The sequence below is a fragment of the Pavona decussata genome, unplaced genomic scaffold, assembly GCF_977016875.1.
Source record: "Pavona decussata unplaced genomic scaffold, jaPavDecu1.1 SCAFFOLD_32, whole genome shotgun sequence".
NCBI lineage: Eukaryota > Metazoa > Cnidaria > Anthozoa > Scleractinia > Agariciidae > Pavona > Pavona decussata.
The window spans coordinates 3,002,265-3,025,307 of record NW_028145455.1 but is presented as its reverse complement, the minus strand read 5'-3'; the positions used below and the strand labels follow the sequence as shown (position 1 = coordinate 3,025,307).

Sequence of the window (23,043 nt, the reverse complement as noted above, 5' to 3'; positions counted from 1 at the left end):
AACATTTCCGTCCAACTTCGCGTTAGAAGAACATGCTTCACTGATTAGCCGAAACATTGCATTTTAATTATTTTCCATGTTTTATCTGCATCAAATGTTTTGTTCAATACTGAGTGTCACAAGCAAATGTTTGATCGTTTGCCCACCTCTGTCCGACAAAACTTGCGCGTGCGTGAAAATGCAACCAATCAGAAACGGAATTTGTGTACAACTAATCAGTCATAATTTCAGCGGTAATACGAAAAAACGTAATGTGGACTCACTTTGTCCGATGTTGGTCCAACACAAACTCGTGTCCAGAGTCCTCAGGCCTTTTGGGTAGCAGTTAGTCGGCACAAAGCACCTGAAGACTCTAGGCACGAGATTGGGTCAAACATTGTTTGCCCGCTTAGCCACAGAACGACCACTGAACTTCTTGAGCGGCAAACAAGAGGTTGGATGAAAATATCTGATTGTTTAGACAGGGCTTTAGAGTACAACAGCGCTTCACGTGCGTAAGTCGCCTTGTGCTTAGTCGGAACCCACAGTGAAAAAAGCACTATACTTTTCACGCTAGTTTACACCCAGTTTTTCCTATGCTAATCTGACCAGTGTGTACCAGGCATAACTATTACTTGACGTCACGAGTGACTCGTATTTCAAATACTCCAAGTAAATCTTGAGGATTATGCGAGTTTGGAAAAGAAAATGAACTGAGAAACTTCCAGGCTGAAATTAAGCCATTTCTTCGAAATGTGATCAAATACTAAAATTTCCATAGAAGAATGCCACCCCTGTATGGTTTTAATTCGCTTTGTGAGATACAATGACCAGGATTTCATCCACAGACTCGAAAGTTAGAACCACATATGCAAAGTAGACTGAGCAGCATGTTTTAAACACTACAAACAGAAAAATGCAATTTATACTAAACGGTAACACGTTAGGATTTTTTTCCACCACGTAACGTGACTTACAATCACAGCAAATGCAATACCTAGCCTCCTAAAAAGGAGGACCGAGAGGAATCACTTGCACTCCTTCGTTTCGCGCGCGAGCCTTGTTAGAAATTAAACTATGAGCATAAATTAGCATAATTACGAGGAAGTGGCGGGAAGAGGCCATGTGAGAAGAACATGCCTTTGAGTTGTGATTTATCGTCGGATCGATGAAGTTTTGAGTGTAGAGTGTAGAATCCGTTGTTAGATCAACTTAACAGAACTGAAACAGCCTGAGTAAAGCGTAATTACGAGGAAAATTGTGAAGAAGTCATTATTTATCGCGAGTGGAATTAAATACTTGAAAATAAAACCTTTATTACATGGTCCTCCGATCCCGGATAAGCCGCCAGAACAACGAGTGAATATTAACATCAAAACAACTACAAATCGTCGAAGGACTGCACTGAAAAGCCAAGGTTCCCTTAGCGGAGAGTTTGGAAAACATCATGAACGTCGAAAAGACCAAGAATATTCAAGAGGCTCACAAGGCGTTTGTGTACAAAACGCTGGAGAATGCGGAGAAGATCTTAACAGATGGCGGGGAAGATTTGTCGTCCAAGGAAAAGTGAAGGAACATGGAATCTTGATGCCTTTTTGAATGCATTGAAGACTGAGTTGGAAGCTAGAGAAAGATGTACTGCAATGAAAACAAGTGGACCAAATATTAATACTTCAAAGTTCGAACAGTATAAGACAAGAGGCAAACAGCCCTATTCTGCCTCTACGCTTTACACAGCGAAGAAAGTATTCCTCGCTGTGCCTTTTGTAAGAAGAATCATAGGTCCATTAACTGCATGACTGTCACTGAACCGAAGACTAGAAGAACAATGCTGAGACGAAATGGCAGGTGCTTTGTGTGCTTGAAGAGTGGTCATATCTCTGCAAATTGCCCATCAAGGGCAAAATGCTTTAACTGTGAGGGTAGACACCATGTGACCATTTGTGAAAGAACAAATATCACTGTAACATCCAGGAACTTGGGTTCTGAAGGTACGAGAAGATGCGAGCGGAGATACAGGAGCTTCAACAATGCACATTAGCAATAATGTCAACCCTGTGCTGTTGCAGACAGCCCAAGCATTTGTTTGTAGACCAGATAGCCAGGAAATTGGGTGAATGCCCATATGATATTTGACTCCTGTAGCCAGAGATCTTACATAACCAGCATGACAAGACAGCAGTTGAACCTGCCAACTGTGGGTAAGGAAACCCTTTTTATCAAAACATTTGGATGTGACTCAGCTTCCATCAAGGAATGTGATGTTGTGCAGTTGTGTGTCAGAGCATTAGATGGATTGAATGTCTATGTTACATCATATGTTGTACCAGTGATTTGCAGCCCAGGGTCCAATCAACAAACTCAAGACACATTGGAAGGCTACCCTTACCTGCAAGGTCTACAATTTGCATGTGGAACAAGTGATTCTGTTAGTGTTGACGTGCTGATAGGAGCAGATTACTACTGGTCCTTCTTTACTGGAAACATTATTAAGAGAGATTAGCCCTTGAAACCAAGTTGGGTTGGGTGTTATCAGGCCCAGCTGTGTGCCCAACGTCGACAAAGTCATGCACAGTGAATTTGAGTTCAACACATGTGTTAAAGATAGAGTCCACAGAGATAAGTGACATGAAAGATGATCTTCAGAAATTCTGGAACTTAGAAACTTTGGGGATGAAGGAAAGAGAAGCTTCTGTCTATGACAAGTTCTCAAGTGACATCAGGTTCACTGGGGAGAGATACCAGGTCAAGTTACCTTTCAAGGATAACCATCCGATGCTACCAGACAATTACTCAGCTGCATCACGTAGACTGACAACAACAACCAAAGCTGCAGTCTACATGAGAGTGGAATATGAGTCGAAAGTGGAATGCCAGATAATATCTTCGAAGACCAGAGTTGCTCCATTGGCTAAGCAAACTATCCCTCGTCTAGAGTTGTTGTCAAACCTAGCTGCGTCCAGATTGTTAAAGAGTGTGAGTCAGGCTTTAGAAGCTGTGAGAATTGACAATGTGTTTAACTGGACAGATTCTATGATTTCGTTGTGGTGGATCACAAATACCAACAAGGAGTATAAGCAGTTTGTTGAAAATCGAGTGGCTGAGAATAGGAGAAATTCACCACCTCAGCAGTGGAGGTACTGTCTCACAGCAGAGAATCCAGCTGATATAGCGTCTCGAGAAATCAAGGCTACTGACCTGAAGGGAAACAGCCTTTGGCTACACGGAACCGAATTCCTGTTGAACAGTAGTGAACACTGGCCAAAGCAGCCAGAAAATGTACAAGTCAGAGAAGAATTATGCGAACTGAAATCATCTAAGTCGACTGCCTCCATCCTAGTGACAACGTGTGTGGAAGACAAGGAAGAAGAAGCGAGTCTAGCCAACGTTATCAAGTCTGAGAACTTTAGTTCCGTTACCAAGCTGTTAAGGGTTACTGCACAGGTATTGTTGTTTGTTGAGAAACTAAAGAAAGCAAAGTCCAGAGAAGGAATGGAAGAGGATCCTTTAAGATTGTACAGACAAGCCGAGAAACGGTGGATTGAACACGTCTAGAAAGTGATTTTAAATAGGGACAAGTATCCACAGATGAAGTCATCACTAGGCCTTTATCAAGACGACGAAGGGATGCTACGATGTCGAGGAAGAATAGGCCTGTCATCCCTACCACACGATACACGATTTCCGATAGTCTTGCCGAGAGGTCATCATTTCACTAAACTGGTGATCCTCAAGCGTCATGATCAAGTGATGCACAATGGAGTGGCGGAAGCATTGGCTCAAGTTCGTTCAAAGTATTGGGTTGTGAAGGGCAGACAAACGGTGAAGAACATAATCAGCAAGTGTGTAGTATGCAAGAAACTTGAAGGTCGCCCAAATGGAATGCCTCCTACCTCACAACTACCTGGTTTTAGATTATCGGAGGAGTTCGCATTTACAAGTATCGGAGTAGACTTTACTGGCCCCGTGTACGTCAAGGACATTTATCACACCAGTGATAACATGAACAAGGCATACATCGTGCTATACACGTGTGCGTCCAGTCGTGCTTTTCATCTCGACCTCGTTCCAAGGTTGACAACCGAAGCGTTCGTGAGACGTTTTAAGAGGTTCATCGCCAGAAGAGGTATTCCGAATCTCGTAGTGTCAGGCATTGGATCAACTTTCACGAGTGAAGAACTAAAGAAACTGCTAGCAGAAAACAACATCGACTGGAAATTTAATGTCGCATTAGCTCCTTGGTGGGGAGGATTTTTTGAACGGCTCGTTAGATCAACAAAACGCTGCTTGAAGAAAACCTTGGGAACCGCACGAATCAGCTAAGAAGAACTACTCTCTGTTGTTGTTGAAATAGAGGGAATACTAAATTCACGACCCTTGACGTACGTGGACGATGAATTGCGAAATCCTCTGACGCCGTCGCAATTGATTATTTGTCGTCGACTGTTGAGTTCAGAACGGAAAAGTGCCGGGCCTCCGTTGGAAACGCCACTGACAGGAAGCGAATTGTCAAAACGCGCGAAATATCTGACAACTGTTCTTTTGCAGTTTTGGAGACGTTTGCAAAAGGAGTACCTAACTGAGCTACGTGTTCATCACAATTGCCAATCGAAGAAAAGACAGACAGACGTCCAATTTGGAGACGTCGTTTGCATTCACACTGAGGACAAGACGCCCAGACAATTTTAAAACATGGGAGTTGTTAGATCCCTCATTACAGGACGAGATGGATTTCATGGAGGAGCTGTGGTGAGAACGCGTGGTGGTGATCGAGTCATCGAGGTGACAATACCGGCCCTTGAAGAAGTTCCCGACGTAACTAATCGAACAGTTCGGTAATCGAACTTGATCGAACCCAATCGAACTTAATCGAACGATTGGGTTCGATTAGTTCGGAAATCGAACACAATCGAACCAAAAAATTTGTGAGAGTTCGATTGAGTTCGATTCCCGAACCCAATCGAACCTAATCGAACCTAATCGAACGGTATAAAAATCACTTAAAATATGCCAGTTCAGCGGCGGGTCTGTCTTCTCAAGCAGTTTAAGGCCTGGGTTAAGGGCTTTTAAGAGGAAAAATGGTTTATTCTAGATAACTTTAACAAATTCAATGGCACTGAACTGAAATTTGGAAGATAAAAAGATCTTATCTTTCTGAAAATTTCTAAGCACAATAAGTAGTGTTATAGATCACGTGACATGTCACGTGATCGTTTTTGTGAAAAAAGCAAAGATTTGACAGGTAGGCGACGGTTTTAAGAGCAAAACATCAAACAAAAACGCGTTTCTAATAAAGATTAAATATCTACATCGCTTCACGTTTGGAATGATCGTCCATTGTTCTCCAGAAAAAAATTATCAGGACAAAGGTCATTTTTTAGTCCACAATTCAACCTTTGATTGTTAATTTCTCCAATTTAAAAACTTAAGGACAGTCATTCCAAACGTAGAAAGTTAAATATTTATAATCTGCTTCGGAAACACTAATTCAGTTATCTATATAAAGAAAATTCGCCACCATATCGCCGATTTACAAAAGTTTCATTTTTTGGTCACGTGATGTGTCACGTGATCAAAATTATACGTTAAGGCAAAAGGAAACATCAAGTTTAATATTCAGGGAAAATTTCATCCTGTTCTAGGCAGACAAACCGAAGATATAGGGGATCATTAATAATTTGTGAACACCCTTCAAACCCAGGCCTTAAACTGCTTGAGTTAGCATACGTAGATAAGTAAAAATTAATAACAACTAAAAATCACTTTATTGGAATAACCTATGGGAATAAAAAATACAGTGACTTTACTGTAAAATTGAAATTGATATAAGTTCAACGGACTATAAGATAATGCAAATTAGTTGCGAAGAACCATGAAGAACGCGGTCTCCAACACAACATCCACAAGATAACGTGGGACTAGTAGTAATCAAAGGTTAGGTAGGTGCGTTCAATTCGTTTTTTTTTTTTTTTTTTTTTCGTCGATGGTTTTGTATTGACAAGAGGAACTACGAGGAAAAGACCGAACAGCGATGAGGAACTGCGAACAGCGAAAAGCACATGGAGTGAGATCTGGGAATTCCGTGCCTTCATTACCATGCTAACAGTGACGGCTGCACAATGTCGAGGCTTGTTGTGTGAGATCGAGGCCAAATGTGCCAGCCACAACAAAACGGCGCCCAAACCCTGAAATCGGATGGCATCACGATCGATACCCGCGGGGAATGTGAAACGACTGGAATAGTATGCTGTCGAACGCAATAAATGAAACTGCCATATTTGCAAGTAAGGCAATTAAAAGCAGCAATAGAGTTGTTAACCGTGTAAGGTCACATAGATTCGTCAAAACGGAAAATAAATCAATGTTTGTTGCTGGAGTCATCTCCAAAACAGTGTGTGTTCTCATACTCCGGACACCATTTTCAACTAACAATCGGACCCAGGGAATCCAACCAGAAAAATATATATTCACTGATGCAAAATCAAACCTAATCCGCAAACTCAATGGAACCCATCGAACTCAATCGAACCTAATCGAACTAATCGAACCCATTCGAACGTTCGATTTGGTTCGATTAGCCCAATTTTTTTGTGAGGGTTCGATTGTGTTCGATTATCGAACTCAATCGAATCCAATCGCGTTATTGGGTTCGATTGGGTTCGATTAAGTTCGATTAATCGAACGTTTAATTTGGTTCGATTAGTTACGTCGGGAGAAGTTGTATCCTGTAGAGGCCGGATTACGCGAGCCTGAACGTCAGAGCGGGAACATTCATTTTCCTAAAACTTTGTAGGAAACGCTGAACAAGAAAATGGGCTGAACATTAATTAAGGATAACGAGAAAGAAACGATGAACTCTCCCCTTCTGTTAATTTTGTACCGATCTTGAGCAGTTATATTGTTGATTGACTCGTGTCAGTCAAGATGGGGAGTGTGTTAGAAATTAAACTATGGGCATAAATTAGCATAATTACGAGGAAGTGGCGGGAAGAAGAACACGCCTTCGAGTTGTGATTTTATCGACGGGTCGATGAAGTTTTGAGTGTAGAGTGTAGAATCCGTTGTTAGATCAACTTTACAGAACTGAAACAGCCTGAGTGAAGCGTAATTACGAGGAAAATTGTGAAGTCATTATTTATCGCGAGTGGAACTAAATACTTGAAAAAACCTTCATTACAAGCCTTCCACGCAGGCTAAACCATAGCCTACACTGAGCAGTCGTGTCCTTTCCGATCCGAGTGCCCAGGAGGCTCTTTGCTCCTTCTGCCCGAAAGCTTTCGGTCCCTTATCGCGCTCCCCAGGAAATAAGGCGACTGCTGCGCCGGCTGTCACAACAAACATTTCACCTACCTCGCGATATGCTGTAGCACAACGGAGTCACGCAAATCTTTGGCCCTAGGATGAAAGGAAAGACGAGGAAGTTATTCAACAATAATGGTCACAAAGGCAGAGGGATTTAACTTACAATTTATTACTGTTTAACACTTTTGAACGAAGTTTGATTTCTCGCTAGACTGCGGGCAGGCTCTCTTTGGCTCGAGAATCCGCGGGGAAGAACGCGAAAAAACTGAGCGAGCACGATATTCGGGGGAAGGGGGGGAGGTCACGCGCGTGAGCGGCAAAGCCGTAAAAACCTACGCATACGACTTTTCGTGAAGGTGCGATTACCAGCCGCTGTTCGGGAAGATGAGTGGAGTCCGCACTCACCCCGCCCTCCCCACCCCCCGCCCCCCCCCCCCTCCCCCAACGCCGAAAAGTGGGAGGAAAGCCGGACCCGAGGGAGCGGCGGAAATCGAGCCTACTTTTCGTGCTTATCTGACGGATAATAAAAATAAACAACCCTAACGTTACTTTTAAAAATAAGCACGGATTGTTTTCCTCGGACATTACGTACAGAGGCGGATCCAGACCTTCAGTTAAGTGCGCGGCCAGCGGACCTTTCGGGACCCTCCTCTAGATCCGTCACTGTATTAACTATTCCCATCGTTCGAAGCTCGCGGTCTTAAATCCTCGAGCTGACCTCTAGGATAACTGTTCCATTTTCGAAAAAGATCAGGCCCCGGTTGTTCAAACAGCGGATAACTTTATCCACCGGATAAGTCACTATCCGACCGTTTTAATAAGCCTTATCACGGTTTTCGACGCCATTTTGACGAGTAGGCAAACAGGCTTGAAATAACAGTGTTTGTATGGAAATCCTATGTCAAATAATTTTCACAAAACATCGCTTCTGAAAAATTCATGAATTGGAAACTTTTGGCACTAGGAAAAGGATTTTAAGAAAAAATTGGAGGGATGTGGCTATGCCAGAAAGCGTCCAGTCGTTTTTTTTTTAACTTTCCAGACATTTCCCTCTATTTTTTCCCGCGAACTATTTTTAGTAGCAGTTCACGGCTGGTTCGTGATACAGACAAATGTACAGATGGAAAGTTCAAAACACGACTGGACGCTTTCTGGCACAGCTACATCCCTCCAAATCTGTGCAAAGATTTCATTATTTCCTCTTGTACAAGCGAATATGCACACTCCAACCACAGTTAAGTTTGGGAGTGTACAAAACCCTTGGACAACGTTTAACGTAAAGTATATTTTAGGCCATGAACATTGCCTTATCCAGCGGATAAAGTTATCCGGCTTTTGAACAACTGGGGTCAGTTGTGTACGGACCAATATTCGTGCATATTTCTCGCCAGATAAAGAATACTGTACTGTTGATATATCCGTTAATTAAGGAAGCGATAATTTCTCGTCTATGTACGCACGATGACCGTAATAAAATGAATTCCTAAATCCAGCCTTTACTGATAAAAAGACGAATGCAACAAATCATTTTTTTTTTTTTTTTGGAGGGGGGGAAGGGGTGGATTTGTTTTATGTATATTAGTATCCCTGTTTCCAAATATACTCTATTTATGGTGTTTTCCACTTAATTTGCGTCGGAACTTAACTGACATCACAACTAACTTCCGTCTGGAAGTACAATATTGATGATTTACTACATTTATAACGTAAGTTTGACCATAAAGCAACCTCCAGGACACAATGGTTAATATAAAAAGTACACAAAAGTCAATATTAACTTAAAGTCGTTGAAGAAATATCCTTGATAACCGTCAACCGTCAGAGCTATATATCCTCTAATTGCGGTGCTTTGCCTCAGTGAAATGCTCACAAAATGCCAGTGTGCAACGCTCAGCTCATTAGCTACAGTTAGCTACACGTTACACGTAATAGATGTGTAACGTTGCACAAGTGTAACTCAACGTTACACGCCTGCATATTAAAGTATTTTAATACGTAATTAAAATTAAGTTAAGCATTTTAATATCGTAACAAGTGTCTCTCTTTCAGTGTAAGCTTTCAGCATCTACGGTACTGAAAGATATAATATCAGTTAGCAATATCGACGTTTGCTACTCCTTCAGTTAACTCAGTTATTTCCGGAATTCGAAAGAGGCCGGCGAAATGTCATCGTCGAGTTGATCCCTTGAACAAAAACGAAACAGCGCCTATATCTGACGTGAACGACTTTCATCTTCAGCATTCACGTTTGCTAAAAAATGAAAAGGGCAAGACTCAAACATGGCCGTGAAATTCCGATTAATCTTGTCTGATATCGCATAGCGAGTTAACTTGGTCAGACTTCAGTGGCCATCGGATTTGAATCCGCTGCCATTTGAAGTTTTGGGAACGGAAAGAAGAACTGTAGGAGCTGTTTGTCCGAAGTTTCAAAAATATAAAATTAAATAGTGGGATCCCGTTTTTTGAGGGGAGGGGGCGGATGTTCACAGGCTATCCGAAGGCAAGCTGAAGTGATAACAATCTTGAATGTGCTTTAGAAGGGAATATTAATTTTATACTGATTAATTTGACCTCAATGACACTGAATGAAGCAGTGAGAAAGTCTCTTCCAGACAGCTCAATCGCAAACACAAACTCTGAAAATGCCGAACGAACTATTTTAATGATCGCCTTTAAATACAGTGAAAAAAGAGCCTGGGTTATAGACCTGAGTTTCATAAGCCGTTGGTAAAGATAGGTAGAGATCTACAGGAAATATACGAGAAATTGGAAAATCTTCGAAAATTATTAGTCTGTTTTTGGTTACAACTTGGTGTAACCCTGTTTTTGACTGACCCGGAATTGCGTGACATGTCACAAAAATCCCATAGAGGCAAACGTTAAGTGTAAGTTTCATATGGAAACGGAACCTGACACAAACTTGATTCGTGCAACGAGTATTAAAACTCTTGGAGTGAGCCGGAACTATAGTTCACTTCAAGGTCATTCAGTGATCACAGAGGAATGAAAGGCATTTCTTGTATATATTAAATATCCATAAAGTTTGGTTTGTTCATATCATCTTTTATTTAGCCCATGCTGCATTTTATGTAGTTTACGCCTAAGATCTTCGGCGTGGGCTTTTCAAATCCCTCCACTGGCGCAGGATCCTCGTTTTTGGCGTATAAAAACGGCGCTTGGCAGAGGTATGTAGATTACGTCATAAGGGCTTGGTATTTAGACTAGTTACGCACGAGTGCGAGCACGAGGCGAGAGAAAGCAGGAAAAATAAAAGACAGCTCCTGTCGCACGGGAATATCACTAAGAAAATCATACACTGTAGCTCTGGCATCCAGGTAACAAAAGTCGGCTAGATTCTATAAATATTCGGCCACTAAAATCTAGAACTTAAAAACCTGCTACCGCAGTCCCGTAGTTATCTAATTTGCATACACATTCCTCGTTCTTTAATCCATACATCCACTACAGGACTGCGGACCGCGATAGCACTCCAGTTTAAGACTTCGATCAATTACTTATACATCCACTACGGGACTGCGAACCGCGGTAGCACTTTAATACTCAGATCAATTACTTATTCATCTGCTGAGCCCGATAGCACGGACCACGGGTTTCAGGGTAATGCACCTTACGAGTAGACGGGTATTCTGAAATTGCTCCCAAAAGTCAATATCGCTTCAATATAATCTAACCATTTATCAAACTGTAAGTGGCTCACTCCCGAATTCGCTTCCGCGTACATGTACAGTTTGCACGCCTATTTATAACCTACTCAGGGCGTTGTTTAACGAAGGACAGAGTCGCTATGCAAAGCCCAAAAATATGAACCGTAAACGGGGGAAGACGACAACGTGACGACAGGCGAATTGAACTGGCCGCTAGAAGGACCTCTCGCCTTAGGAAATGAAGCCAACGGGCGTTTCAAAAGGTATGCGCCGGCTACATATCCGTGAAATCTTACAAGTATTCGGCGCATGAATAAACATTTCACTACGATGTGCTTCGAACTTACTTGTGAGAAAATATGTCAAAGTGGCCACAGCGCCCACGACCAAAAGCGCCACGATCAGGAGGATTATAAGCCGTCGCTTTTTGCTTCCACAACAACACTGACGCAGCCGGTACGTCACGCCTAAACCGCCATCCTCGTCGACCAAGTCGACAGTATCATCTCCCGCAGCTGGACTTCTTAGCTTGTTCATTCTCCAAACCTTCAATACTATGCTTCAAGTTTGCCACGAGCAAATTTAAGTCAGTCCGCTTCCGCACAGTTTACCCGACCGCGTGCTAACCAAGGACTGAACCGGGCTGCTGTGTTCAGCTAAATGATGAAAATTTCTATTGTTTACATGCCCTATTGCGAAACCTGATCTAAGAACCGGATATAACTGTCAATCAAGGCACGAATGACTGCGTGACTGTCTCTTGTGAGATCATGTAGTAACAGCGTCTTATGTCCAAAATATTTCTTTAGAATACGAAAACATTTCCCAGAATCGAAAACAATCCAGTTTCCCAGAATCGAAAGCATTTCCCAGAACGGTGAGGGTAAAAGGGGGCGTGAGTTTGCGGAATGGTTTGTGGCATGGCCTGAGGCATGGCATAATTATGCGAAATACGATACTTGCGGAATGACTTAAACAAATAAATTAACTGCAGAGCGCTTCCAGTTTTCGCGCTAATTTTTATAATTGCCCCCGCCGGGGTTTTGGCCTCAAACCCGAGGAGGCACTCTAGAATTCCCCGCGTGTATATATACAAGGAGTTTTTTAATAAAAAAAAAAGTAAGAAATGTATTTGTAGTATTGGGAGGTAGTCCCGATTTGATGAAACTAGGCGCACGGTGGTCTCGGGTAATTTTTTAGCAAGCGCGCAAGGCTAGTGTTGGAAAGTTGAAATACAATATTACATGATTGAAATAGATTTACATTATCTGGTTTACATGTATATAAATAGATTGTAATTCATGATATTTTCTAGCGATACACTGTTGCAAGTTTTTTTCATGTTTTGCCCAAATATTACACAAACGATGTTGAAATACAATATTGTATGATTGTCCAGGATTTCATTGTCAGATTTACAAAGCAATATGTTGAATTTCTATGAATATTACTTCAATCATGTAATAGTGGTTAATAGTTGAAACGTCAAATTTACAACAGTCGTATACACACTATTTATATTCAATAAAAATCGTCAAAAACAAGTATTCAAAACCGGGGGCAGCTCTAGTGAACACTATTTCTAGTTTTATATGTTGTGGACTCCAAGCTGAATATTTAAAAACAACTGGTCAACAGAAAGAGGATTAGAAAATACAAGGCTGGGATAAAACATGTCTGATCGCTGGTTAGGAAGAAGGGAGGGTAAAGAAATCAATGAATTTTCGCAGTCAAGGGACTATGAGTAAATTTAAGTTTCATGCCCGGGGGGGTACTTGGGTTCAGTTTTGCTGGGTATGTGCCGCTGGCCTCTCAGAGCCCCTGCCCCATTATAGTCTATTTTGTGGCCAGTTATAGACCCCATCTTGGTCACTTTTGGGAAAACGTAATTTTCGCAATCCCAACTAAGTCACTTTCTATTTATGCATCTACTTTATCAATCCTTTAAATAGGTCATCCTAAAATGAATTGAAAGAACGGAATGTAATGCGAAGTGATTGTTACATTTAATAAACAACAACTTCTGAACTTTTTAACCGAGACCATTTTGAATCCCTACTTAATAGAATTTCCTTACCCCAAAAATCCGAAAATGTGCGACCCCATTCTAGTAACTCTATTGAAAATGCAACCTGTGACTTCCCTGTAATTGACAAGTTCAACTTGCGTACGTAGCTCGCCGAAAACATTTAAGGTGAGAAAAAAACAGAACCTATTTTTCCCATGAGCTATTACAAATTTTTTATTCGTTAGAAAATGTAACCGTTAAATGTTTAGGGAGTCTGATAAAACTATTCTCGGACAAAGCGAGGGCCGTAAAAGAATATAAACGAAGAAACTTCCCAGCTTCTCCTAATAAAACAGATAAAAGCTCACCTGGTTTGACAGCCAGCCGGAATAACTTACAAATGCAATTTCCAAAAGCGGCAAAATTTGTTAAACATCGCATCGAAAAATATTTACCCCCTTAAATTCAAAAATTGGCTATAAACATTTTGTGATTTGAAACTCCTCCGGAAATGCAAACGGCGGCGAAGAAAGCGCTTTCGCCGGGTAGGTCACAGGTCAAGTTTCACTGACCCTACCGAAGGGGGAGGGTAGCGGGGTATTTTTTCTCACGACCCACATGTTTTATTGGACGTTGACACAACTATAGCTCGTTATATCTATTAAATAAAATTCTGCGATAATAATCTGGAATTAGATAACAAATACGATACGTGGTAAAAAAAAAAAATTACTCGGCATAGGTGCCCTGGGACCGGTGACTATAGACCACCATATAATGTTTCAGCGCTTTGATACTCGAGGAAGGTCTCAACCAAACTGACTTTAAAATGTTTTTTTTTTTTTTTTTTTCGGGAAAAGGTAACATATACTTTAAATATTACATTGTTTTTTTCTTTAATGAGACGTATATTAACATGATGAAGGGGATATTTTTTTTTCCAGGAAAGGCGATTCACCATCTGCGAACGATCGTACGCGTCCGAGAATATATCGGGACAACCTGTCCGAGAATAGGCCGTTAAACGTCCACAATGCTTTTCAAAATTACGGAGAAACCTCGGGCGTTCAATCGGCCAATTTTTACGACGTGTTTAGGTATTAAAGGAAGGAACTATATGCTAGGAAATTCTCAGCTTGCTCCCGCCCTTGTGAAGTAAGTTATTGTGATAAATGCAAAAAGTGTTCGAAAATAGGCACGTGTACTCATGTTTCCTTGAATGCGAGGACAATAAACAGTATTCATCGATTTCTTCACCCTCACTTCTTCCTAACCATCGATCAGACATGTTCTATCCCAGCTGCAGGCTTGTATTTTCTAATCAGTCCATCTCTTGCATTTTGCGGAACATCGAAAAAGCTAATGTTCTTATATTAAAATTGGCACTGAAAAAAGACGCATTCTTCAGTTAATTTTTTGCGTATTTCGCATAATTATGCCATGCCGCAGGTCATGTCACATGCCATTCCGAAAATTCATGCCGCCTTTTACCCTCACCGCTCGCGACCCGCGGAAATTCCAACAAGTAAAATTAAATAAGATGCGGAACATTAGAAATCACGGGAGGTGGGGGGGGGGGGGGGGCGGGGGCGGGGGGTGACAATTCACAAAAAAAATTCCTGCAAAGGAAAATTGCCAAAAAAGAAATTCCTGCAAGCAGTTCACCATCCAAAAAAAACCCTTCAACAATCTTTCGTTTGAAACAATAACAATGTCAAACAAGTTTAGAACCAAAGTCACTCAAAAACCATTTATATGTTGTCTGGATGTCGCAAAAATTTACTATATCTGATTTCTCCCTTTATGTGTATCCAGACAACCATTTCAAATATGTCCTAAAGGCCCAAAATACCCGTGGACCCGCGTTCCGACTTAACATCACATTGATTCAGGAGGCTTCAACACAAATACAAAAACATCCTGAATAGGGAAATCGGGAGGTTAACCCTGTATAAAAACAATTTCGCTGAATTGTCAGCGACCTTACAAGCCATTCTCAGTTAAAATTGCTTCGTCCCTGTCAGTCCCGGTATCCGGGCTGGAGTGTTCATGTCAGTGGGAAAAATTTCCAGCTCGGTTACCGAGATCTCGGTAACCGGGCCAGCCCGCCTTCTCATATGAACACATCGAAATTTTTGTAAAGAAAAGAGTGGCGAGACGAGATCTTGGAAACCGAGCCAGCCCGGTCGACCGGGCTCATGTGAAGAGGCCCTAAGAAAATCATACACTCAAGCTTTGGCATCCAGGTAACAAAAGTCAATATCGCTTCAATTATAATCTAACCATTTATCAAACTGTAAGTGGTTCCCTCCCGAATTCGCTTCCGCGTACAGTTTGCACGCCTATTTATAACCTAGTCGGGGCGTCGTTTAACGAAGGAAAGAGTCGCTATGCAAAGCCCAAAAATATGAACCGTGAACGCGTAAGCATTCCACTACTTGGGGAAGACGACAACGTGACGAAAGGCGAATTGAACTGACCGCTAGAAGGAAGTCGCCTTTGGGAATGAAGCCACGTTTCAAAAGGTATGCGCCGGTTACATATCCATGAAATCTTCCAAGTATTCGGTGCATGAATAAACATTTCACTACGATATGCTTCGAACTTACTTGTGAGAAAATATGTCAAAGTGGCCACAGCGCCGACGAGCAAAGGCGCCACAATCAGGAGGATTATAACCAGTCGCTTTTTGCTTCCACAACAACACTGACGCAGCCGGTACGTCACGCCTAAACCGCCATCTTCGTCGACCAAGTCGACAGTATCATCTCCCACAGCTGGACTTCTTAGCACTTTCATTCTCCAAATCTTCAATACTATGCTTCAAGTCTGCCACGAGCAAATTTAAGTCAGCTCTGCCTCCGCACAGTTTACCCGACCGCGTGCTAACCAAGGACTGAAACCAGTCTACTGCGTTCAGATCAGCTAAATGCTATCATGCAGAGTTAGATACGAAACCTAATCTAGGGACCGGATCTAACTGTCAATCAAAGCACGCAAGACTGCGTGACTGTCTCTTCTGTGGCTTGTGAGATCATGTAACAGCGTCTTAAGTCCAAAATATTTCTCAGAATCGTCACGCAAGTAAAAAAAATGAAATCATTCAATACATAAAGTCAAGAAATTGATATGTTGTAGAAGAGTGATACATAAACAACGTCTGAAAGCCACGGTGTGATATCTCATAATCAAGTTATTCGAGAAAATGTGCCACGGAAAATTACAGATGTTTAGTATGGGACGCCACGTTGGTGGACACCAGCATAGCCACCAACCGGCCGGAAACCAGCAAAAACATCTGGAGTTTACCTTGGCTATTTCAAAACCTTTCTTCTCTCTGCTGAACTTCCACACATTGACATAGACGCTTCTATTACATGTTAGCTGATCAGACCTAAAAAATACACGAGGTAAATCCATGCTTTCATGTACGGGACATGTTAAGAGCATCAATCCTTCTGTCACGCACTACGCAAAAATTGGAAATTTCATCAGTGCGCAAAGCGCACGCATTGAAATTATAATTTCACGAGCAAACCGAAATAAGATATAATAGCGAATTCTCCCCGTTTTCCCGCCAATTCAAGCTATTTCAAAGTCAAATCGAGGCTATAGAGCCTCGCTTCCGTGAAAATACAAAACTGAATGCAAGGCTGGCACTACGGCAAAGGGCAGATTTATTAGTGGCCTATTTCGACTAATAGAATTAGTCTTCCTCAGGGCCAGAGCTATACTGAAGGAAAATATAATAACGGCTCCTTAAATTAAAGTTTGAAAAATACATGGAAAAACATGATTGGCTAACACATGATATGATGATAGCGTACTTGTAAATATGAGATAACAAAAATATACTAACGGCTCCTAAAATTAAAATTTGAAAAAATACATGCAAAAAACTGATTGGCTAATACATGACATGAAGACAGCGTACTTGTAAATATGAAATAACATAAATATAGAAGTGTATAATCAAGGTTCAGCGTTCGTTTTTCCTGTTAATGCCCTTTGCCTTTGCCCTTTGCCGTAGTGCCAGCCTTGCATTCAGTTTTGTATTTTCACGTTCAGGTGACGCCTGACACGAGGTCTTTCACAAGAGAGATCCGGCAAAATTACCAGCAAGTTTAATTCCTGCGTTGTGTGGACCTCTGCATTCAAAAGTTTTCTACTCGCTTCCGTGTTCTCCCCTTTCATTCTCCAAAATCGGTGAGCGCAAGGGAGCGGAAGAAGACGAGTTGAGACGTAGGATAGGAAACAAAATAACTTTATTGTTATGTAGTAACCGCTTTGCATGTGAAAAACGAATGCACTACATTGATAATAAACAATGAAGTGATAAACGCAACAATAATGGAGTATACAAACGTGTGCTCAAACGTTCCCAAAGAGTGGAATATCGTAACTATCAAAAAATGCATGACATGCAGCTTGAATAAGAAAAACTACAACATTGATCAAGTCACTGTAAGTCTCCATTAGGCCTCTTTCAAGGGTCTTGACTGTCACTACACATCCTAGTTGTGCTTAGCACCTGGAAAGAGGAAGCAAACCGAAATAAGATTTTGTCTCTTAAATCCCTAATAGGGAACATAAATGGGTGGGACAGGGTGGGACGCTATTATATCTTATTTCGGTTTGCTCGTGAAATTATAATTTCAATGCGTGCGCTTCGCGCACTGATGAAATTTCCAATTTCACTTCACAAACCTCAATAAGATATAATAGCGTATGTTCAAAGCACCTCAGTAACCTTCCTGGAGCACCGTGGCCTGGGAGGCATCCTGTCCTGTCCCCTCAGAGACAATATCCCTTAAATAGTGTCTTCTGAAAGTGGACACTTTCTTCCACTTTGCCATGTTCATTATCTCCTGACATGAGAGCCCTTTAGCTTTGGCCTTAGAGGTTGAAGCACCTCTGGTTAAATGAGCTCGAAACTCAGAGGTGTCAACCCCTGATTCTTTCATCATTTGTACTAACCACCCAGCAATTGTACAAGGAACTACCTCCTTATGTGGTTTGATATAGCTCAACAGTAGCTGATTTTTATTGCAATCAGAGCGCCATCCTTTAGTGCGTTCTAAATAACAATCTATGGTTGAGACAGCACATAAGTCAGGGTTAGTGTCAAAGGCAGTGAATGTCAACTTAAGGGGACACTGACCTTTCTTCCTAGCTTTTGTTAACCGACCAAGCTCAAAGACTATGCAGCTCTCTTTTACTGTCATGTATCTTAAATCAAGAGCCCGAAGGTCAGAAGATCTGCCTGCTGAAGCAAGAGCAAGCAGCATACTCAGCTTAAGGGTCAACTGTTTGTTCGAAAGGTTGGCATCACATCCTAGAGTGCAAATATGATCTAGCACCCTATCAACATCCCACATCACCACATACCTTGGTTGTGGTGGCCTGGCATTGAAACATGCGTTCAATACTTTGCAAACCAACTCATGTTTCCCAGCCTTACAGCCTTCAATGGGCTTGTGAAATGCTGAGATTGCTGAGCGGTGGTTATTAATTGTACGATAGCATCTGCCTTTGTTAAACATTTCTGTGAGGTAATCAGCTATAGAGGCCACAGTGGATCAAAATGGATCAATTTCTCTCTGATGACACCAGCCACACCACTGTGACCAGGCGCTATTGTAAGCGCTCGTAGTTCCCTTGCGCCAGGAGTGGGAGCTGAGTAACTCAGCAGTTTGCTCTGAAACTCCTTTTGCAAGGATGTTTTGCCTGAAACCATCCAAGCCGCTAGTTGTAAGCTTCCTTGTAGAACAAGGGGGTGTGGCTGTTGACTGGGATACATAAGGATGTTCTCGAGAGGGGGGAGCAGAACTGGCTGTCTGCAAGACATTTCTAGTAGAGCTGGGTACCATGCTTGTGTATGCCAAGTTGGTGTTATCATAACTATTGTTGCCTGGTCTTTCCTGATCTTTGCCAGACAACGGCAAATCATTGAGAAAGGTGGAAAGCTGTAACCTTTCAGTTTCGACCAAGGAATCTGAAAGGCATCTGTTGCCTGGGCAAATGGGTCTGGAAACCAACTGACATAGTTCATCAGTTGAGCATTGAGACGGTCGGCAAACAGGTCTATCTCTAGGAGCCCCCAGAGTTGGTCTAGTGCCTGGAATATGCTGGGATTCAGTTTCCAATTGCTCGAGTCCCGGGAGTGCCTGGATTCCCAGTCTGCCTCGTGATTGTATTTTCCAGGAAGATATTCTGCTGTCAGTGTAATTTGTTTGGTCAGAGCATAACCCCATAATTCCTGGGCTATCCCTACCAATACCGAGGATCGTGTCCCCCCCCCCCCCCCCCCCCCATTTTCAATACATAAGCCACTGCTGTCCTGTTGTCCATTCTCAGGTGGACATGCAACTGCCTTTCTTTGGCAGTGAAAGCTCTCACAGCAAACAATGCTGCTTTCAGCTCCAATGCATTGGTATGAAGGGTGTTTTATTCCTGCTGAGACCAAAGTTCCCTCGTGCGAACCCCTTGGCAGACTGCTCCCCAGCCCTGCAGTGATGCATCTGTTGTTATTATAAGGTCGGGGGCTGGAGTAATTATTGACCGATCATTCCAGGTGGAAATCTGATCCACCCACCATTGAAGGTCGTTCTGACAATTCTGGTTTAGTGTTACCATTGTCTCGTAACTCTTTCCTGCTAGCAGACCTTTCACTTGCAACATTTGCAAGTGTCGGTAATGCAAGGGTGCAGGGAGAACAGCCTGCATTGACGAAGTCGGTTTCCCAATTATTTTGGCTAGGGTTCTGACAGAGGCAGTTTTTTCCCGAATCAGGTCTCTGCAAGACTGGATGAGTTGATTCATTTTTTCCTTTGGCAATGATAAGTTCATTTCCATTGAATTTATCACAAAGCCTAGGTACTCCATGCAATGTGAAGGATCTAACACTGATTTCTTCCAGTTGATTACAAAACCCAAATTCTGAAGTAACCAGAGGGTTGAGTCCCTGTCCTGCAATATTCCCTCCCGAGTCTGATTGAACACAATGATATCGTCTAGATAGACAATCATCCTCAGGCCAAGTCTGCGTAACAGGGCCACCACTGGTTTCAACAGCTTTGTGAAGTAAAGAGGGGCAGGAGCTAGACCAAAAGGGAGGCAAGTGAACTGATACCGTGTGCCCCCCCCCCCCCCCCCCAAATAAACCTCAGGAAAGGCTGATGCTGCTGGCTCATGGGTACACAAAAGTAAGCATCTTTGAGATCTATCTTGATCATGAAATCCTTTTCCTGAATTATATGTTTGAGGAGGTGCAATCCCTCCATTTTGAAGTGTTGATACACTATGTGGGAATTCAACCTCTTGAGGTTGATCACTGGTCTGCTCCCTCCGTCTTTCTTCGGAACCAGAAATATTGGACTGATAAACTTCCCTTTCATTGGAGAGACCACCTGAATCGCCCCTTTTTGCAACATTGCTGCAATTTCCTGCTCTATGCTTTCTTTCTCTGACTGATTGTGAGATATATGAGGGGGCATATTTGTCTGGAGTGGAGTTTGTTGAAAGGGAATCACCACACCAGTGACTATTTGTAAAATGTACTGATCTTGTGTCAGTAATCTCCAATTGGTTTGAAAAAAAATGGAGTCTCCCTGCCAATGGCAGAGACCTGCTTAAAACTGATGTGTCCAACCCTAGTTTTCTTAGAGCTGGTTGGATGTCTGTTGGGACTATCTGTAATGACGTCTCCAGAATTTCTTTTGCAATCTGGAGCTTGTCTTTTTGATTCAGGTACTCTCTTTTTGACCCTGAATTTAACTGACTTGCCTTTGGATATTTTTTGTAGTTAGAGCTCTTTCCTCGGAAGGAGACAGACTTGCCCCCACCTCTGCTCTGAAATGAGGGCCCACGACGAAAGGGCTGAGAGCTTCTGGAATCTTGCCTAGAATACCTTTTGCCTCGGGAGACCTGAGGGGACGGCCGGGAAGTGGAACCAGTAATATGGTGTGAAATCTCCTTTGTAGATTTCCTAATCTTTGTTGCTGTACGGAGAGCCTTGTAGAACGTTTTCCCAAACAAAGTCTTATGAGACTTGGTTAATGAAGTCCCGTGTTTAGTAAGAAGTTTTTTTGGCTTTCTTCATCTCCCCTGTGAGGCGAAAGAGGACTGCCAGCCTACCTGTATAAGAAAGGCTTACTTTTGCCTGTCCCAGAAGAGAGCCAGACTGTTCCACCAGCCTAAGGCAGTCAAATAAATCGAGATCTTCACTGGATTCCCCAGTGCGAACTTTTTCTAAAGTAAGCCATAATTTCCTAAGTGGTCCCATGACATAAGTGAGTCGGGACTGAACCTTGGATAGATTGTTGTCACTTTCACGACTATATGACTTTCCAGGAGACTCAAATTTCTCGTCCAAATAATCATCGACTGCTGGGGTTTTGAGACAATCGATACTGGGTACTGGGTTGGAATCCAGGACTGTCTCATGAATGGATTTGTCTTTCACATAAGTAGTGAATTTGTCATTCACGTATTTGACCATGCCCTTTGTCAAGTCAAGCTTGTGACAGGCTTTGTTTTCCGTGTCAAAACGCACGTATTCATCAGTCACCCTCGTGCTTCGGCGGGGTGTTGTTACTAGTATCTTGCTCAGCTAGTTTTTGACGTTTCTTGTGAGCCGTGTGTCTACTATCCGACTTGCTGGAGTCACTGTCTTCACTCGATGAAGAGCCAGACTCACTGGAACTACTTGAACTGCTTGAGGACTCCTGACTTTGCCTCCGTGAAGCAGGTAACTGAGAGCAGCTTTCGACCGTTCCGTTGAAGGCGTAGAATTAACCCTCTTATCTGGGGTGTTTGCCTCATCTGAAACCGCAGTAGATATCTCCTTGTATCTGCCATCTGTATATTAGCTTTTCCAAGCAGGATGGCTAAATTTGCGAAGGATTCGAGCGAATTCTTGAAGCCGACGAGCAGCGGGAAGCGAACTAGCGCGAAGCCATTTTGGAGAATGAAAGGGGAGAACACGGAAGCGAGGCTCTATAGCCTCGATTTGACTTTGAAATGGCTTGAATTGGCGGGAAAACGGGGAGAATACGCTATTATATCTTATTGAGGTTTGTGAAATGAAATCTAAAATTCAAACTGCTCTATTTTCAAAACAAAGAAAGCTGATCCTGCTGAAAACAAGCAAGCCGATTGAAATTTATATTTTCTTTTATGTGATGGAAATAAAAACCCACAATTGTGTTTAGTTATGAATTTGAGGTTTTTATGACGTCTCTGAAAACCGAGAATACGAAAACATTTCCCAGAATCGAAAACAATTCAGTTTCCCAGAATAGAAAGCACTTTCCAGAATCCATAAAACATTTCCGGAACACGCTGGACGCGCTCGTGACCCGGTGAGAGAAAAGGCGGCATGAGTTTGCCGAATGGCTTGTGGCATGACCTGCGGCATGGCACAATTATGCGAATGACTTTAACAATTTAATCAACTGCAGAGCGCTTACTGTTTCCGCGCCAATTTTATAATTTTATAATGTTGTGGACTCCAAGCTGAATATTTAAAAACAACTAGACAACAGAAAGAGTATTAGAAAATACAATGCTGGGATAACACATGTCTGATCGCTGGTTAGGAAGAAGTGAGGGTAAAGAAATCTATGAATTTTCGCAGTGAAGGGACTATGTTCGCTTTTCACCTGGTAACTTCCATGTAATTGACAAGTTCAACTTGCGTACGTAGCTCGCCGAAAACACGTAAGGTGAGAAAAAAAACAGAACCTATTTTTCCCATGAGTTTTATTACAAATGTTTTATTCGTTACAATATGTAACCGTTAAATGTTTAGGGAGTCTGATAAAACTATTCTCGGACAAAGCGAAGGCCAAACGCATTTTAAGTTCAACAACAGCATCATAAAAGAATAACGAAGAAACTTCTCCAGCTTCTCCTATAGCCTGCGTAGCAGTCGTTTCCGTTTCCTTCAAGCCAAGCGGGGTAAGTGCGCGAGGGCACTGGGCAAAAAGGAGCAAAAAAGCAGTATTTTTTTGCTCCTTTTTGTCCAATGCCCTCGCGCGCTTACCCCGCTTGACTTGAAGGAAACGGAAACGACTACTACGCAGGCTA

At 42.3% G+C, this 23,043-nt stretch overlaps 1 protein-coding gene across 2 annotated transcripts in view; it reads right to left on the bottom strand.

Annotated features, from left to right (window-relative positions):
* The window catches only part of LOC146484662 (endothelin-converting enzyme 1-like), a 49,796-nt gene extending 33,913 nt beyond the window's left edge, over positions 1 to 15,883 (bottom strand). Inside the window, exons 1-2 of one of the 2 annotated variants that reach the window (XM_085104758.1) lie at positions 15,564 to 15,883; positions 7,330 to 7,374 (exon numbers count right to left, since the gene is read on the bottom strand). In XM_085104758.1, the coding sequence (XP_084960884.1) occupies positions 7,330 to 7,374; positions 15,564 to 15,753 (235 nt within the window). In that variant the 5' untranslated portion in view covers positions 15,754 to 15,883. Of the gene's footprint in view, positions 1 to 7,329; positions 7,375 to 11,293; positions 11,621 to 15,563 lie in introns of those variants that run through there. The other variant, XM_085104757.1, reaches the window with a different exon arrangement.
* Positions 15,884 to 23,043: the final 7,160 nt, after the last annotated feature.